At 38.0% G+C, this 14,306-nt stretch overlaps 1 protein-coding gene across 5 annotated transcripts in view; it reads right to left on the bottom strand.

The window, feature by feature from the left end:
* The window catches only part of LOC122557720 (BTB/POZ domain-containing protein 10), a 92,201-nt gene that overhangs the window by 59,695 nt on the left and 18,200 nt on the right, over positions 1–14,306 (bottom strand). For 2 of the 5 annotated variants that reach the window (XM_087996403.1, XM_087996402.1), the window contains exon 2: positions 2,466–2,538. The exons of 1 other annotated variant lie outside the window; for it this stretch is intronic. Coding sequence is in view for 1 of the 4 variants with exons in the window: in XM_043705629.2 (XP_043561564.2) it covers positions 7,444–7,559 (116 nt within the window). In the remaining 3 variants the exon portion in view is untranslated. Of the gene's footprint in view, positions 1–2,465; positions 2,539–7,443; positions 7,668–14,306 lie in introns of those variants that run through there. 2 more of the 5 variants (XM_043705630.2, XM_043705629.2) reach the window with 2 other exon arrangements.

Here is a 14,306-nt window from a genome sequence, read left to right as displayed (position 1 = left end):
CTTTGAAATAGAGTGAAGCTCAATGTCCAACTTACTTCTTACATACAAGTTAACACACAGCAAAGGAAACAAAACACTGAGACCAACAATGCCGTTTGGTGTTGACTCATAAGTTAATACACTTCCTAACATAATAGGTACATTTTCTCACCGTTTTTGAGAGCTACAACCAAGGACTTATTTTTCAAAATGACCAGGAATAGTTCAGAAACTAATCTTTTTGGGGTGCCACCATTTCCATTAAAAAAAGTGCCTTCAACCCCTATTCAGTTTCATCATCCTTCCCAACCAACTTCAATTTCTGTTTTCTACCACCCTCATGATCTTCTCTGTTTTGCCAAAAATAAATGACCAGAATGGCCTTTATCTCCGGAATTTAGATGAATAAGACCAGGTCTTAGTAAAATATACTGCAATGCAAGATTTTTAACCTAGTGACATATGAGTTTTGGTCTGTGTACTTGAAGGAGTTTAATGATTAACTTGTCAATATTTCTACAGGCATGATTTTCTAATTAAAGAGTAGGAGTCTGGCAATTTAAGGAACTCATTGTATTTGGAGCATTTATGACCAGATGTAGTAAACATTGAGATGCATTAGGTTGCTTTCAGCTTGGAAGGATCAGAATTTTGGTTTTGTTTTGACAGGAATGAAGGTAGAGGAGCCCACAGTTTGGAAAATTTTTTGGTTCTTGTTTGTAGAAGTTAGACATTCAAAATGGTTTCTCCTGAAGGATATAATTTGGAATTGTTACAAAGTAGCTTATCTTAGTGCAACAGCTTTAGTGTAAAAGTTCCACACTGCAAATGTTTTTATAAACATGGAAGGGGATACTTGAAGCGGAGCCAAACAGAGACGCAACGAGAATTCCTAGAAGCATGGCATTCCAACCAGAACTATCAAAAGACACATCGATTTGCACTCCATTTACCACACTGAGAAAGAGAACAGGAACTGACGTCACCACAGGAAATGACATCACCAACCCAAGGAAAGCTAAACACAACTGGAAAGTGGGTCACTAACATCAGTGTTTCACTGAAGGCCTACTAATATTGTTAGTTAGTATGGTGACAAAACGTCTCAAAATGAACTTTCCAGCTCAGCGAGCTAATACATATACAGAACCTATGATATCTCTCACATAATTATAGGAAATAGTCATATTGAAATCCGCAAGCAAATCAGAGGAACAGAAAATCTGCGGATTTAAGACATACAAGTTTTAAAGAACTTAAAGGCATGACAATGCCAAAGTAATAAAGGAGAAAGCCTGAAATCATAAAATAGTTAACATGCGTGCATTTGAAGAAGATCGAGCACATCAAAGTCCATTGCTGGATTTCAATGCAAGACTGTACAAGTCAGAATGTCCAAGAAATATTCCGCAAAGACAGTATTAGGAAAGGATAAAGGCACTAAAATTATTGCCATAACACAGAGAACTTGTTTCTTGAATTGAACTAAGGAGGGAAAGATGGTTCAAGTGTTATTAATATTTGAAGAAATGTTCATACACTTGAGGTTCTGAATACTGTATCTCCAAAAAACAAGGAATTACCTTATGCATTGAATCAAGAAATAAACCAATAAATATGCTGAGAAACAATGGAAATGATAAGTCACTGATGCTGGCTGATGATACTACTTGTCTTTCAGAGGAGTTAATGATAGAGAAAGTATTAATTGGTGGTACACATGGAAGTTCCAAACCGGTTTCAGTACACAGAGCCAGGTTAAAGTTTGATTTGTTAAATGAAGAAGCTATAATGGGAGTAGTGAAACAACTTCCTATAGAAGAAATTGACTTAATTTTGGGATGGGACTTGAGCAAGTATACTTTAAGTATATTAGCCTTATTAAAGGAAGGTGGGAAAAAAAAAGATGAAAGAAACTGAAATGTTAGGAGAAAAACATCTTCAATTGTTTCCTGCCTGTTGTGACTAGATCTCAGTCTCATTGAATTAGACAGCAAGTAAAGGAGTCTATGAAACAGAAAGATAATTTGGAAATTTAAGTAACAAATAAAACACTTCAAAATTTAATTGAAAAACAAAGACGACAAAGAAATGCAACAAAATTTGGAATTGAAAGTTGTCCCAAACAGGTCAAGTATTAATACTTGAGACAAACTATGAGTGAGAAAATAGAGACCACTTCGAATACCAGCTAATAGGAAAGGACAGTGCTCTATTAGTCTCAAATCATTTTACTACCACAACAAAATTCTAAGAGTGGTTCACGAAACTCCAGAGATTTAGATTTCAGGACAAGCCAAGTTAAAGAATTAAAGCATTTTATTGGCCAGGATTACAGAATGACAGTCAAATTTTGCCAGAAATGTCATTTACATGCAAGATAATGGGAAACATCCAACAATCAAATAAATCTGTGTCTTTAATTTTAATACAAGCATTTTAAGAACAACTTAGCAGGGTCTTAATAGATTGTGTAGTACTCCTACCTAAAACCAGGAATGGGAAGCAGAATCTTTTAACGGTCATGGATATTTTCAACAAGACTTCCTGAAGCAGTGCCTTTAGGAGAAATTATGACAAAATGGGAGTGGAAAAGTTAGTTCTTTTGATTTTACAAGATGGATTACCCAAAGAAACACAATCAGATCAAGGTATAATTTTTATGTTACAAACATTCAAAGAAATGATTGATTATTAGTTTAGCAATAAAACAATTTACATCTTTGGCTTCTCACCCACAATCTCAAGATGCGTGGGAAAGTTGGCATCAAACTTTGAAGACCATAATTAGAGCTCATTGCCAAGAATGTTCCAGTGATTTCCATGAAGGAATTCCTTTGTTACTATGTGCCATTAGAGACACTCTTAATGAGGTCTTCTGGATTTTTGTTCTTTTGAACCAATATGGAAATGGGATGAAAGGGCCACTTAAATTGATTGAAGAAAATTTGATAAATCAATTCAGATGTGATATTTCCAGCTTATGTTTTAAATTTGAGAGAAAATGACCAAAACAAAGAGTTGGCTAAAATCATTTGAACATTACTGAACAAACAATTAATACTGGAGTAGATAAAAAAGGCTGAAGCCCAAAATGCTTTTGTTGGAGACAAGGTGGGAACATTTTTCCAAGCTCTGGGGAATACGCAAACGCAAGGTTCAGTGGACCTTATCAAACCAAAAAAAAATTTCTGAAATGGAAATGGTGGAGCATAATCCAGACAGAAGAATCAGAATACTTATAGGTGTGAAAGAAATAAGGGTGAGTAGAGATATCAGAATTTATGGAAAACTAATCAAACGTTAAGTAAAGGATGTGCCCTCCAGGAATCAAATTGGATAATATGGTTGTGCTAAAACAGTTAAATGACATTGTGTTTCCTCTTTGTAAAAACTATCCAAGTAAATTTCTGAAATTATTCAAGAATCGTAAATCTATTTGAACGAATAGACCAAGGAAAACTGTTTTGGCTCATGAAGCCATTGTTGGGGGATGCATTACGTATAAAACAACACCCTTACTGACTCAATACAGAGAGATTACCTCAAGTGGGAATAGGATTACCTTTATAATAAACAAAGTCATTGTTGAATCAAGTCATGGCAGTTGGACATCACCTATCGATGGTGCCAAAATTGAATATATTACGATAGTTCTGGACTGCCTGTCATGGAGGCAACATGCTAAAAAGTTGGCTCATCCTGAACCAAATTGTATGACTGCACTAAGCAAATAAGATGTGCATGCTTTATCACAAAATCAAATTGCTAAAAAGGTTACTGACAGGTTTTGTTGACTGATATTTCTATCAGCTTTTGCAAATTAAATGGTCTTTATTAATACAACAACATTCCAAATTATTAACAATTGAAGCCACTGAAGGACTAAGTGATTGTGCTGTTCACCATTATTTGGTTGTTTATAACCAAACCTGGGAAAAACATTAATCATTAGACTAAACTGGTGATCGACTACATAAAGCCAGTTTGGTTGTAAACTTGGCCAAGTAATAGTACCTTACTTGTACCATACTGTAGGACACGAACAAGCATCTACAGAAGTGAAAGCAACCATTTAGGATTTTCCCATGCAGAGGGCAAAAGGTGAAATTTTGCATTATATTGGCACAAATAAATTTTATCACAAGTTTATCCTGAACCTCAACACTGTTGGTGCATGTTTTACAAACCTTTTGGAGAATGAGGAACATTTTAATGCCTGCAGGCAAATCAGAGTATCTCTAAACACTTGATAGCTGTACTGACAATCTCAGCAGTTTTAGCCATGCCAAATGATGAGAAGCCATTTAAACTGGCTGTTGATGCCACAATAATGGCTTGATGGCTGTCTGATTACAAGTCAATGAGATGGACATCAAATGACCTCAGGTATTTTTCAAATAAACTGACTGTATGGTGCAGAAACATTCAACAATTGAGATGGAAACTTTAAACCTTAGATAGACTCTACACCATTGTAACATGCAGATCACCGACAATGTGGAAACTGTTATTTATACGGACCACAACCCTTCAGCTTTCTTGGTAAAATTCTGGGACAGAAGCTTAATTCTCCAAATGTATACTTTGAAAATCATTTGTGTGTCTGGAAAAGAAAACATTTGAGCAAACATTTTAGAAAGAGCACAAATGAAAGGCAGAGTGCTGTGGTGCCCATGGACCTATGCAAAATATAGTTGCTGTGTAACTCATTGCATGTTTACAGTCACAAAAATCATACCAAAGTTTCAACTGTTAAGTGAGCCAGAGAATAGTGTCAAGACCATTTCCATTTTCCTTTGAAGATAGATGATGCAAGGTGTGTGATTTACTTTAATATTATTTGTTTTACAGTTTAGATTTTGGTCTATGTGCATGAGGTGGTTTAATGATTAACTTGTCAGTATTTCTGCAGTCATGACATTCTTTTCCAATCAATAGGAGAGGGGCAAGTGGACAGAGTAAACATTAAGGAACATGAACTTGCCTTCAGTTTAGAAGGACCAGGATTTTTTTTGGATTAGGGAAAAACCACAGTTTGGAAAGCTTGTGGTTTTTATTCAAAAAAGTTAGATGCGTGATATAGTTCCTTCTGAAGAAAGTAGATTGTTTAGAACGGTTGGAAGTAGCTTATCATAGTGTAAGGGTTCAAGTGTGAAAATTCCAAACTGAAAGCATTTGGTTAAAACTTGGAAGGGGGTATTTGAAGCTGAACAAATTTAAGCTCAGTTCTATGACTAATTAAGGAAGAACCTATCATACATTCAGTCTCTGAAAACCAGGAATTAAAAGAAAATTAAAATAATCAAATGGATACGATAGAGAAAAGTGATGTTTCTCAGGTGTTTGAATGGTGTAAAGTAATATTGTTTGGATCGATGAGATTGTATTTTTCAAAAGCTTTTTTAAATTCTTTTTTCTTAATAAACTTGCTTTACTGTTGAAACCAAATTTGTAACATTGCGCACACGTGTTTGTGAAAGACCAGCTTATTAAATAAAGATAAAATACAATCTATTAAGCCAGATTTCAGTTTGAGATCTGACTTACCCAACAATAATGGTGGCACGGATCATAACAACATAAGTTAGTGATTTGGCTTGACAAGGTAGACACAAACATTGAGACTTTCCAGTTAGAGGAAACAAACTAAGAGATGTAGCCTTAGATTAGGCAGTTGGTTATTTAAAACTGAGACTAGGAGAAATTTCTTCACTCAGAGACATGAATCTTTGGATTTCTCTCAGCCAGAGTGTTGAGAATGCTTAAACTTTGCTCATGCTGAGAGATGTTTAGATCCTTAAGAGAATCAAAGGATATAATGATATATCATAGGCTGGGGAAAAAGGATTTGAGATTATAGATCAGTCAAGGTCTCACTAACAGGTTCAAGTTTAATATGGCTTATATTCCTTCGTGCTCTTTTGTCTATTACATTTTTTTAGGCACCTGCATTGAGACTTTACTAATTAGAAATGGAATTCTATTTAGTACTATTTGGAGTAGTGAGGTTAATGTCATGAATGCATTTAGCAATAAGGTAGGAACATACATGAAGAACAAAATAGGACAAACAGGTAGCTAGTTTGTGTACACTAAATACCAGCATTGACCAAATGGGCTGACTGGCCATTTCTGTGCTAGCTTCTGTAGAATTCTCTCAGCCTTTCCAAACCATGGTTCACCTATTGCCTAAACAGTACAGCAATGGCAATTTAGTAAAGCCACAGAGCACCTGCTGTACTGATGTGGGCATGCACTGCCATACAATTAGAACAGAAAAGACCCTTCAAGACCAAAGCTCAAATGAACCATCAGTTTCACTATGGAGATAACATGTCAGCATTTACAAGACACACAAATTGTAACAGGATCACCTTGAAAGATACTCTCAGCTGCAGCATCCCAGAACCCTTGCAAATACCCAGGATTCATGAAGGGAACAAAAGATGAATTTAGTCTTACTTATTTCTTTCTTATAATTTCCGTAATTACAATGGCACCAGCTTATGGCAATTTAAATGCTTTTCACTGTATTTTTCTAAATGCAAGTGACAATAAGGTAATATTTGATTCTCAGAGAAACAATTGAAAAGTTTTAGCACTGAAGGTACACACTTCTTTAAAAAGTAAACAATCTAAGAGAGTGAATCAGCAGAATGAAGATTAATAAAGTGGACAATATAAGTTAAAGCTTTTTTAAACAGCTAGACAGACTTCCAAGCACTACTGACTGCAGAGTCAAGTTGGACATCAAAATGTTACTGGCAAATGAACCATTAACAACTGCTGAGTCAGCTTACATTCAGAGCAGTGAAGTGACAATAAGTCAGCATGGCTGCTCCAAATAAATAACTTCAAAAACCATACCAAGCAAAACAAAATGTTGTGTAAAAAGAGCAAAATATAACTATCCAGCAAATAACTAGTCACCTTCAAGTTTAATTCAAGACGAAAAATTAGCTTCTGCCAAGTTGAACTCCTGTTAATGAAATTTACTAGACTAAAAATGGATAATTTTAGATGCATATATAGATATTCAGACAGACAAATGCAATCTATCACCAAGTGTATGATACGTCAACTAGCATCACTTAAAAAAAAGTCCCCACATGCAGTGTGGATTTGTTCACAAAAATCTGTTCAGTTACAGCTTTTTTCTACTAAATCAACTCAGTGAAGCTTAAAAGATTATTAAATGAACTGATGCAGTCCAGCACAATACGACTAGAGGCTCTCAGAGCTAAGATTAAAAATGTAGGTTACGTATTTTTCACTCCGAATACAGAACACCATCTTTCCTTAAATGATTTCAGCTGTCCCTAATTCTATTCCAACAAGTTTGCATTGACTCCTTCTCACAAGCAGCAGTACAGAGAAATCACCTTAAGTTCTACATCAAAATTGAGATTAGTCAAATACAAATATCACAACTCCTTCTGAAGACTGAAATACTGTACATACCCTGATGTTTTATATGCAATGGGTAGAAAGCAGCAAGCCAAAAATTTCTGAATGCAACACCAATGCAAAAACCAGAACAGTCGCACTCGTGGAAAGAATGCAGCATCCTTGGGCATCACTTTTGAATCTCAGCATCTCCAGGACTCTGTTCGTCATTTCACTGTCTTATTTATGAGCTGCGGGAGTCCAGCAGTAAACCACTGCATCGCTTCGCCGTCTTCAGAGTTTTTAAGCTTCTATGCTGTCTGATTGTCAGAGTAACCTCTCAGTTCACACGTTTAAATCACAGCAACAAATTCCAAATCACTTCTGTGGTAGTTGCTGACTGGCAAGAGAGCTGTTGTGCAGGTGCTGACGTCTGAAACCCAACCCCCCATACTGGTCTCCTTTGTCTGCATTTGTGGCTGCAATTATTCCAACTCTAAGCAGGGGAGATGATGGTGCGATTTGACATCAGATGCAGAAAAGATTTTCTCCCCTCCTTTCTCTCTCTTCCCAGTAAGCCACCAGCTGCTTCTGTTACCATCTGTCAAGCTATTCTTCACTGCACTTTAGTCAAGGCGACTAATGCACAATGAAAAATTCAGAACAGGCCCACCAACTGTTCCATCCACCAAGAAAATTGGATGAAGCACAATTTGTCTCCTAGCACCATGAGCAAAGTTTACACTTATAAGCATTGATATATCCTAGGGGGAAAAGAAATTACAAGAAAAATTTAGAAATAAATGATGGAATAAAGAAAAATGAACGGTTATGAAATCTCTGAATTATTGAATCAGACAGTGCAGAAGACGACATCTTGGCACATTGTGCCGTGCCGGCTCTTTGAAAGATATTCTAATTATGCCCACTCCCTTGCTACTTCCCTGTAGGCTGGCAAAAAGAATTCTGCACATTATTAATAACGCCCAGTACATTTGTTGCACATTTCAGTATCATAATGGAACCACAACAAATTGCTTTTCCGTTGCCCTCACACATATCATAAAGTTGAGGAAAACGATTCAAATTGAATTAGAGTTGAAATACCTGCTCTATCCTTAGCCAATGCTTGTGGTTGCCAGAACATTTGGAAGATTAAACTAGGAAGTGAGGGAATGGAGAACAGAGATACAGGCAAGGCGGGGTGAGGAGCACCCGAGCAGCAGGAGAATCAACGTTTCGGGCATAAGGTTCTCCTGTTCCTCGGATGTTGCCAGACCTGCTGTGCTTTTCCAGCACCACACTCTCGACTCTCATCTCCAGCATCTGCAGTCCTCGCTTTCTCCTAGTACTTTTTAACAAGTCAGCTTTCTCGGATTACATTGTTTAGAATTTGCAGTAGCAAAGTTAACAACGTAATATCCATATCAGTAATAGCCACCTGAAAACAAGATTTTGAAGAGATCATGTAGAAATTACAGTCTGGGGCAGCCAGGAGTGAATACCTGTGGATCAACTCTTCACCTGAAGCTGTCTCTCCAACAAGTGCAAAAAACCTTCATATTCTGCCAATTGAAATACTTCACCAGTTGCCTTTCAAATAAAAGTTTAGTCTTAGCCCCACTATCCACTTACAAAAGCATAACAATCAAGCAGTTAAAGAAAATAGAAAGCAAGAAAATCAGGGAGAAGAGAATTCAACACAAATCACACTGTTCATAATTTACAAGTGAGTTTTGTCTCGACTACTGTTATCAACCCACACCTGGTCAGCCAAATACTCCATCTTCCATATTATATTGAAGGAGAGACTCTGAAATAGCACGAAAGACAAGGACATCCAACACTGGATCACTGTGCAAAGTCTTCTACATACTATGCCAACAAGCAGGTCACAACCCCGAAAGTCAGAATAAAAGTCGTGGTGTACAGAGTAGATGTCACCGCACTCCTGTATTGCTGTGGGGTCTGGAAGATATTAGTCACACACAAGACACTAGAGAGATTCCATAAGCAATGCCTCTGCTGCATCCTCTAATTTTGATCCTGTTTTCAACGAGAGGATCATCGAACAAATTAAGTGCCCTTCACCACTCCAATCTCAAGCTAAACATCATAATCACCCTCCAGGCGACTGGTAAGCATTATCACATCATCAATGCTTTAAATTGGGTCACTTCCTCCAGTCTTCCATGCAAAGGACAGCTGGTTTTAACAGCCTCTTCTCAGTTTTCCACACAGCGTGTAACCAATTATTAACATTGTCTTCAAATTTGAAAGTTACATATAACTCCCTGCCCCCAAATAGATGATCTGAGCAACACTCAAACAATACGCTCAGCACAGATCAGCCTTGAGAGCGAGTGTCTTAATGTTTCCAAAAGCAACAGAATGTTCTCAACTACTCAAATCATAAAGTTATTTACGACAGAACAGCAAGGATTAGGTACAAACTAGTAAATTTAAAACTGATATCGGCAAACACTTCCGCCAACACAAATAAAAATCAAAGGATCTACTGGGGGAGTAGAGGCAAAAAGCATGGAAATAATTTAATAATTAATATCACAATCTCATTAATCTAAAGAGTTAATTTGCTTTGCTGACCTGTAAAGAAATTGAATACCCCAGGAGTAGGGTGGTATGTCGTTGTCTTATAGGTGCAAATGTGGGAGGTTTACATTCCCATCCCTTGCCATTCAGGGATGATTTACATTGTTTTTATCCCCTATTCAGAAATCAATAAGAACTTATAGTTGGAATTCTGACTACTCCCAGAGCTGGCTATTAAGGGATGATTTGCTTTGTTTCTGGAGGTTTTCTTGTGGGCATTACTAATTGTGACATAAAGATTTTATATAAAGGAAGTACTGTTTCCTTTGTTCAGGGAGAGCTTTTGCCACGACCCTGTATACCTTGCAAGGCGTAGGTTAAAGATTCCTCCAGAGCGAGACTCCTCTGACACACAAGTATGGCGAAGTATGTTCAGGTGTTTCTCCAAAGCTTGTATTGTACTGTGCTTAATAAAATGTGGTTGCTGTTCACTGAAGTTGGTATGTTACAGTTGCATCAAGTGTGTAAGGACCTCAGAAAAAAAAACTTAGATGCTGAAATGATGATGATTCGAGGCAGTTTGAGAACAGATGAATCAAAAGGACCCAATGTCTCCTTACCTCATCTAACTAAAGAGCATTCTTGAACCCTTTCAGAATCCAAGCCAGGTGCTTCATGAAGAATGGATTGCACTAGATAATATGCCCAAAGTCAATCTTCAGAGCAATAGTCCTAACAGATTTGTAAACATCATGATCCTTTCAGCTAGGAGTGGGTGGGGGAATTGGCAAATGAGCCTCAACTATATCGGTCACAACAGCCCGTTTCTAACATCAACAACTCACATTTGCACAATAGTTTTATTCCAAAGTCACTGAACAGAATAATTCCTTCAATTTAAAATATCAAACTCATCCTTCTCACATATCTTGACTCATTGAAACTTCAACAACTATAGAAACTCATGCAATGGATCATTCCATCACTTTGGAATCCAGAAAGATCGGGATGTGGAAGTATCATAATTGCCAAACCATTACTTTCACTACCCTATAATTGCAGATCACAAGCAAAAATTGACCTTTGTTTTATTTGATCATGGGAGTCAAGTGTTGCTGGCTCGGCCAGCATTTGTTGCCCTGAAGGCAGTGGGTTGCGGGCTGTGGTTTTCAACAGCTGCAATCCTTGGAGTGTGGGGACACCCATGGGGGTGCTTAGAAAATCGTTCCAGAATTATGATCCTCCATCAGTAGAGGAATGGAAATATATTTATAAGTGAGAATGGTGCAATGCTCAGAGGGCAACCGGTGGTGTTCTCTCACGGCAGCAATCCAGGTTGCGGGTTTAGATGGTACTGTGGGAAAAGCCTTGGTACCATGCACCTTGCAAATGGTACACACTGTTGCCACCGTTTGTCAGTGGTGAAATGAGTGAATGTTTAAAGCGGTGCATGGGGTCCCAAGCAAGGAGTCTGCTTTGTCCTGGAATGTTATCAAGCCTCTGGACTGTTGTTGGAACTGCACCCATCCAGGCCAGGGGAGACAGTGTTCCATTTCACCTGACTTATGCCTACAGATGGTGGACAGTCACTGGGGAAAAACAGGAGCTGAGTTTCTAGCCAGAGAATTCCAAGCCTCTCTGTCCTGCTTTTTGTAACCATTTTAATTATAAATCTGGTCTAATTCAGTCTTTGGTGCTTTACTGCAGAGAAAATAACATCTTCCATTTCAGAGATGTGAAAGCCTCTGGCTCTCATTCACACCACAAAGCTACCTGGGAGTGAATCACATAAATGTTGACAAGGATAAGGTGTTTATTATCAATGAGTAAGAGAGTCAGAGTTATACAGTATGGAACAGACCCTTTAGTTCAACTTGTCCATGCTGATCAGATACCTCAAATTAATCTATTCCCTTTTTCCAGCACTTGGTTCCTATCCCTTTAAATCCTTCCCATTCATATATCCATCCAGGTGCCTTTTAAATATCGCAGTGTACCAGCCTCCGCCATTTTTTCTGCAAATTAAATTTGATATACACACCACCCTCTGCATGAAAACATTGTACCTTAGGTCTGGTTTAAATCTTTCTCCTCTCACGTTAAACCTATGCCCTCTGGTTTTGGACTCCCCTACCCTGGGGAAAATATCAGATCAGATGCATCAAGAGGACCCAATGTCTCCTTAGCTCATCTAACTAAAGAGCATTCTTGAACCATTTCAGAATTCAGGCCAGGTTCTTCTTGAAGAATGGATTGCACCAGATAATATGCCCAAAGTCAATCTTCAGACCAACTGTCCTAACAGATTTGTAAACATCATGATCCTTTCAGCTGAGAGTGAGTGGTGGGATTGGCAAACGAGGCTCAACAGTATTGGTCTACACTCAATGCTCTGACCAATAAAGGGAAGCGTAGTAAATGCCTTCTTCACTATCCTGTCTACCTGCGACTCCATTTTAAAGCAACTATGAATCTGCACTCCAAGGTCTCTGTTCAGTCATAGTCCCCAGGACCTTCCCATTAAATGTTTAAGTCCTGCCTTAATTTGCCTTTCCAAAATGTGCCACCTGAAATTTATCTAGAATTAAACTCCACCTGTCACTCCTCGACCCATTAATCCATCTGATCAAAGTGCCATTGTACTCTGAAGTAACCTTCTTCGCTTTGCCACCAATTTTGGTGCCATCTGCAAACTTACTAACCATACCTCCTATATTCACATCCAAACAGCTTATATAAATAAGAAAAAATAATGGACCCAGCACCAATCCTTGCAGCACACTGTTGGTTACAGGCCTCCAGTCCAAAAAGCAACCTTCCACCACTACCCTCTGTCTCCTAACTTTGAGCCAGTTTTGTATCCAAATGGCTAGTTCTCCTTATATTCCACATGATTGACCTTGTTAACCAGCCTACCAAGCAGAACCTTGTCAATCGTCTTATTGAAGTCCATATAGACAGTGTCCACCACTTTGCCTTCAGTCTTCAAAAAAACTCAATCTAGTGAGACACTATTTCTCATACAAAGTCATTCTGATTATGCCTAATCAGTCCTTGCTTTTCCAAATACATGTAAATCCTGCCCCGCAGAATCCCCTTGATTTACTTGCCCACCACCGATATCAGGCTCACCAGTCTACAGTTTCATGGCTTTTCCTTACCACTTTTCTTAAATAACGGCACCACATTAGCCATTCTCCAGTCTTCCAGCACCTTACCATGGCTATTGATGATACAAATATCTCGGCAAGGGGCCCAGCAATCACTTCCCTAGTTTCCCATAAAATTCTATGCACTCCACAAATCAATCAGCTACTTGTTGCAAGTCAAATCTCACTTTGTACACACTAGTATACCGCAATTAAATTTTCCCCATTGGTTGAAGCAGCAACTGCGTAAACAGTACTTACAATAAATGCTAAAAATCACACAACACCAGGTTATAGTCCAACAGGTTTAAGTGGAAGCACACTAGCATTCGGAGCAACGCTCCTTCATCAGGTGATTCATCTGATGAAGGAGCGTCGCTCCGAAAGCTAGTGTGCTTCCAATTAAACCTGTTGGACTATAACCTGGTGTTGTGTGATTTTTAACTTTTTACACCCCAGTCCAACACCGGCATCTCCGAATTATTACAATAAATGCTGGCAGCTTATTTTTTAAAAAGTGTAACAACCCCTTCTACAACCCTTGGTTTTATAAAGTCCATTTCCCATTTCAGTGCATGTTCAAAATACGGAAAACACAAATACATGGTCTTCACAGCACCCCGTAATTAAGCATTTGAAAATGACTTGTTGCATCATACTCTGCATTATTCACTTTGAGCTTCTGGCAAAGTGCGATATGCCTGAGTACTGTATAGTGCTTGAACAGCAATTGAAGAACTCTACATATAATTTGAAATCAGGAAGACAAATACATTACTTCCAAAATGTTATCATTGAAAAGAAACTTGGGTTGCAGGGTATGGTATAGAAAATTTCATCAACACAGCTCAAGACACTAATTATCACTAATTACAGAGGACAGAGTGACTGTGTTGAATCCCACAGTTTGTCTTGCCCAAATATGTAATTAATTTATTGCATTGCTCCCAAACATCCCACAGTCTGTAAACACCACACATAAAATTTAAATATTCTTAAGGCTCTCAACAGCAACCAGTCTAATGAACTCCAACAGATACAATTGGCAGCACAATTAAATGGCCAGCAGACCAAAAACAGTAAAGTAACAAGTCACATTTACTACATGCCCATAACATAGAAAAACCATTCTAAAGCACAATAGAGGCATAATCAGAAAATAAATGTCATGTTAAGGTGGGCAAGGATCATGAAGGTTCTTAGAGAAGATGGACCTCGGGGAGAAAATTCCCAAAC

The sequence above is a fragment of the Chiloscyllium plagiosum genome, unplaced genomic scaffold (assembly GCF_037043375.1).
Source record: "Chiloscyllium plagiosum isolate Xiang-an unplaced genomic scaffold, Cpla_swu_hap1 HiC_scaffold_18, whole genome shotgun sequence".
NCBI classification, from domain to species: domain Eukaryota; kingdom Metazoa; phylum Chordata; class Chondrichthyes; order Orectolobiformes; family Hemiscylliidae; genus Chiloscyllium; species Chiloscyllium plagiosum.
The sequence above is the reverse complement of the archived record's forward strand: the minus strand, read 5'-3'. Positions and strand labels throughout refer to the sequence as shown.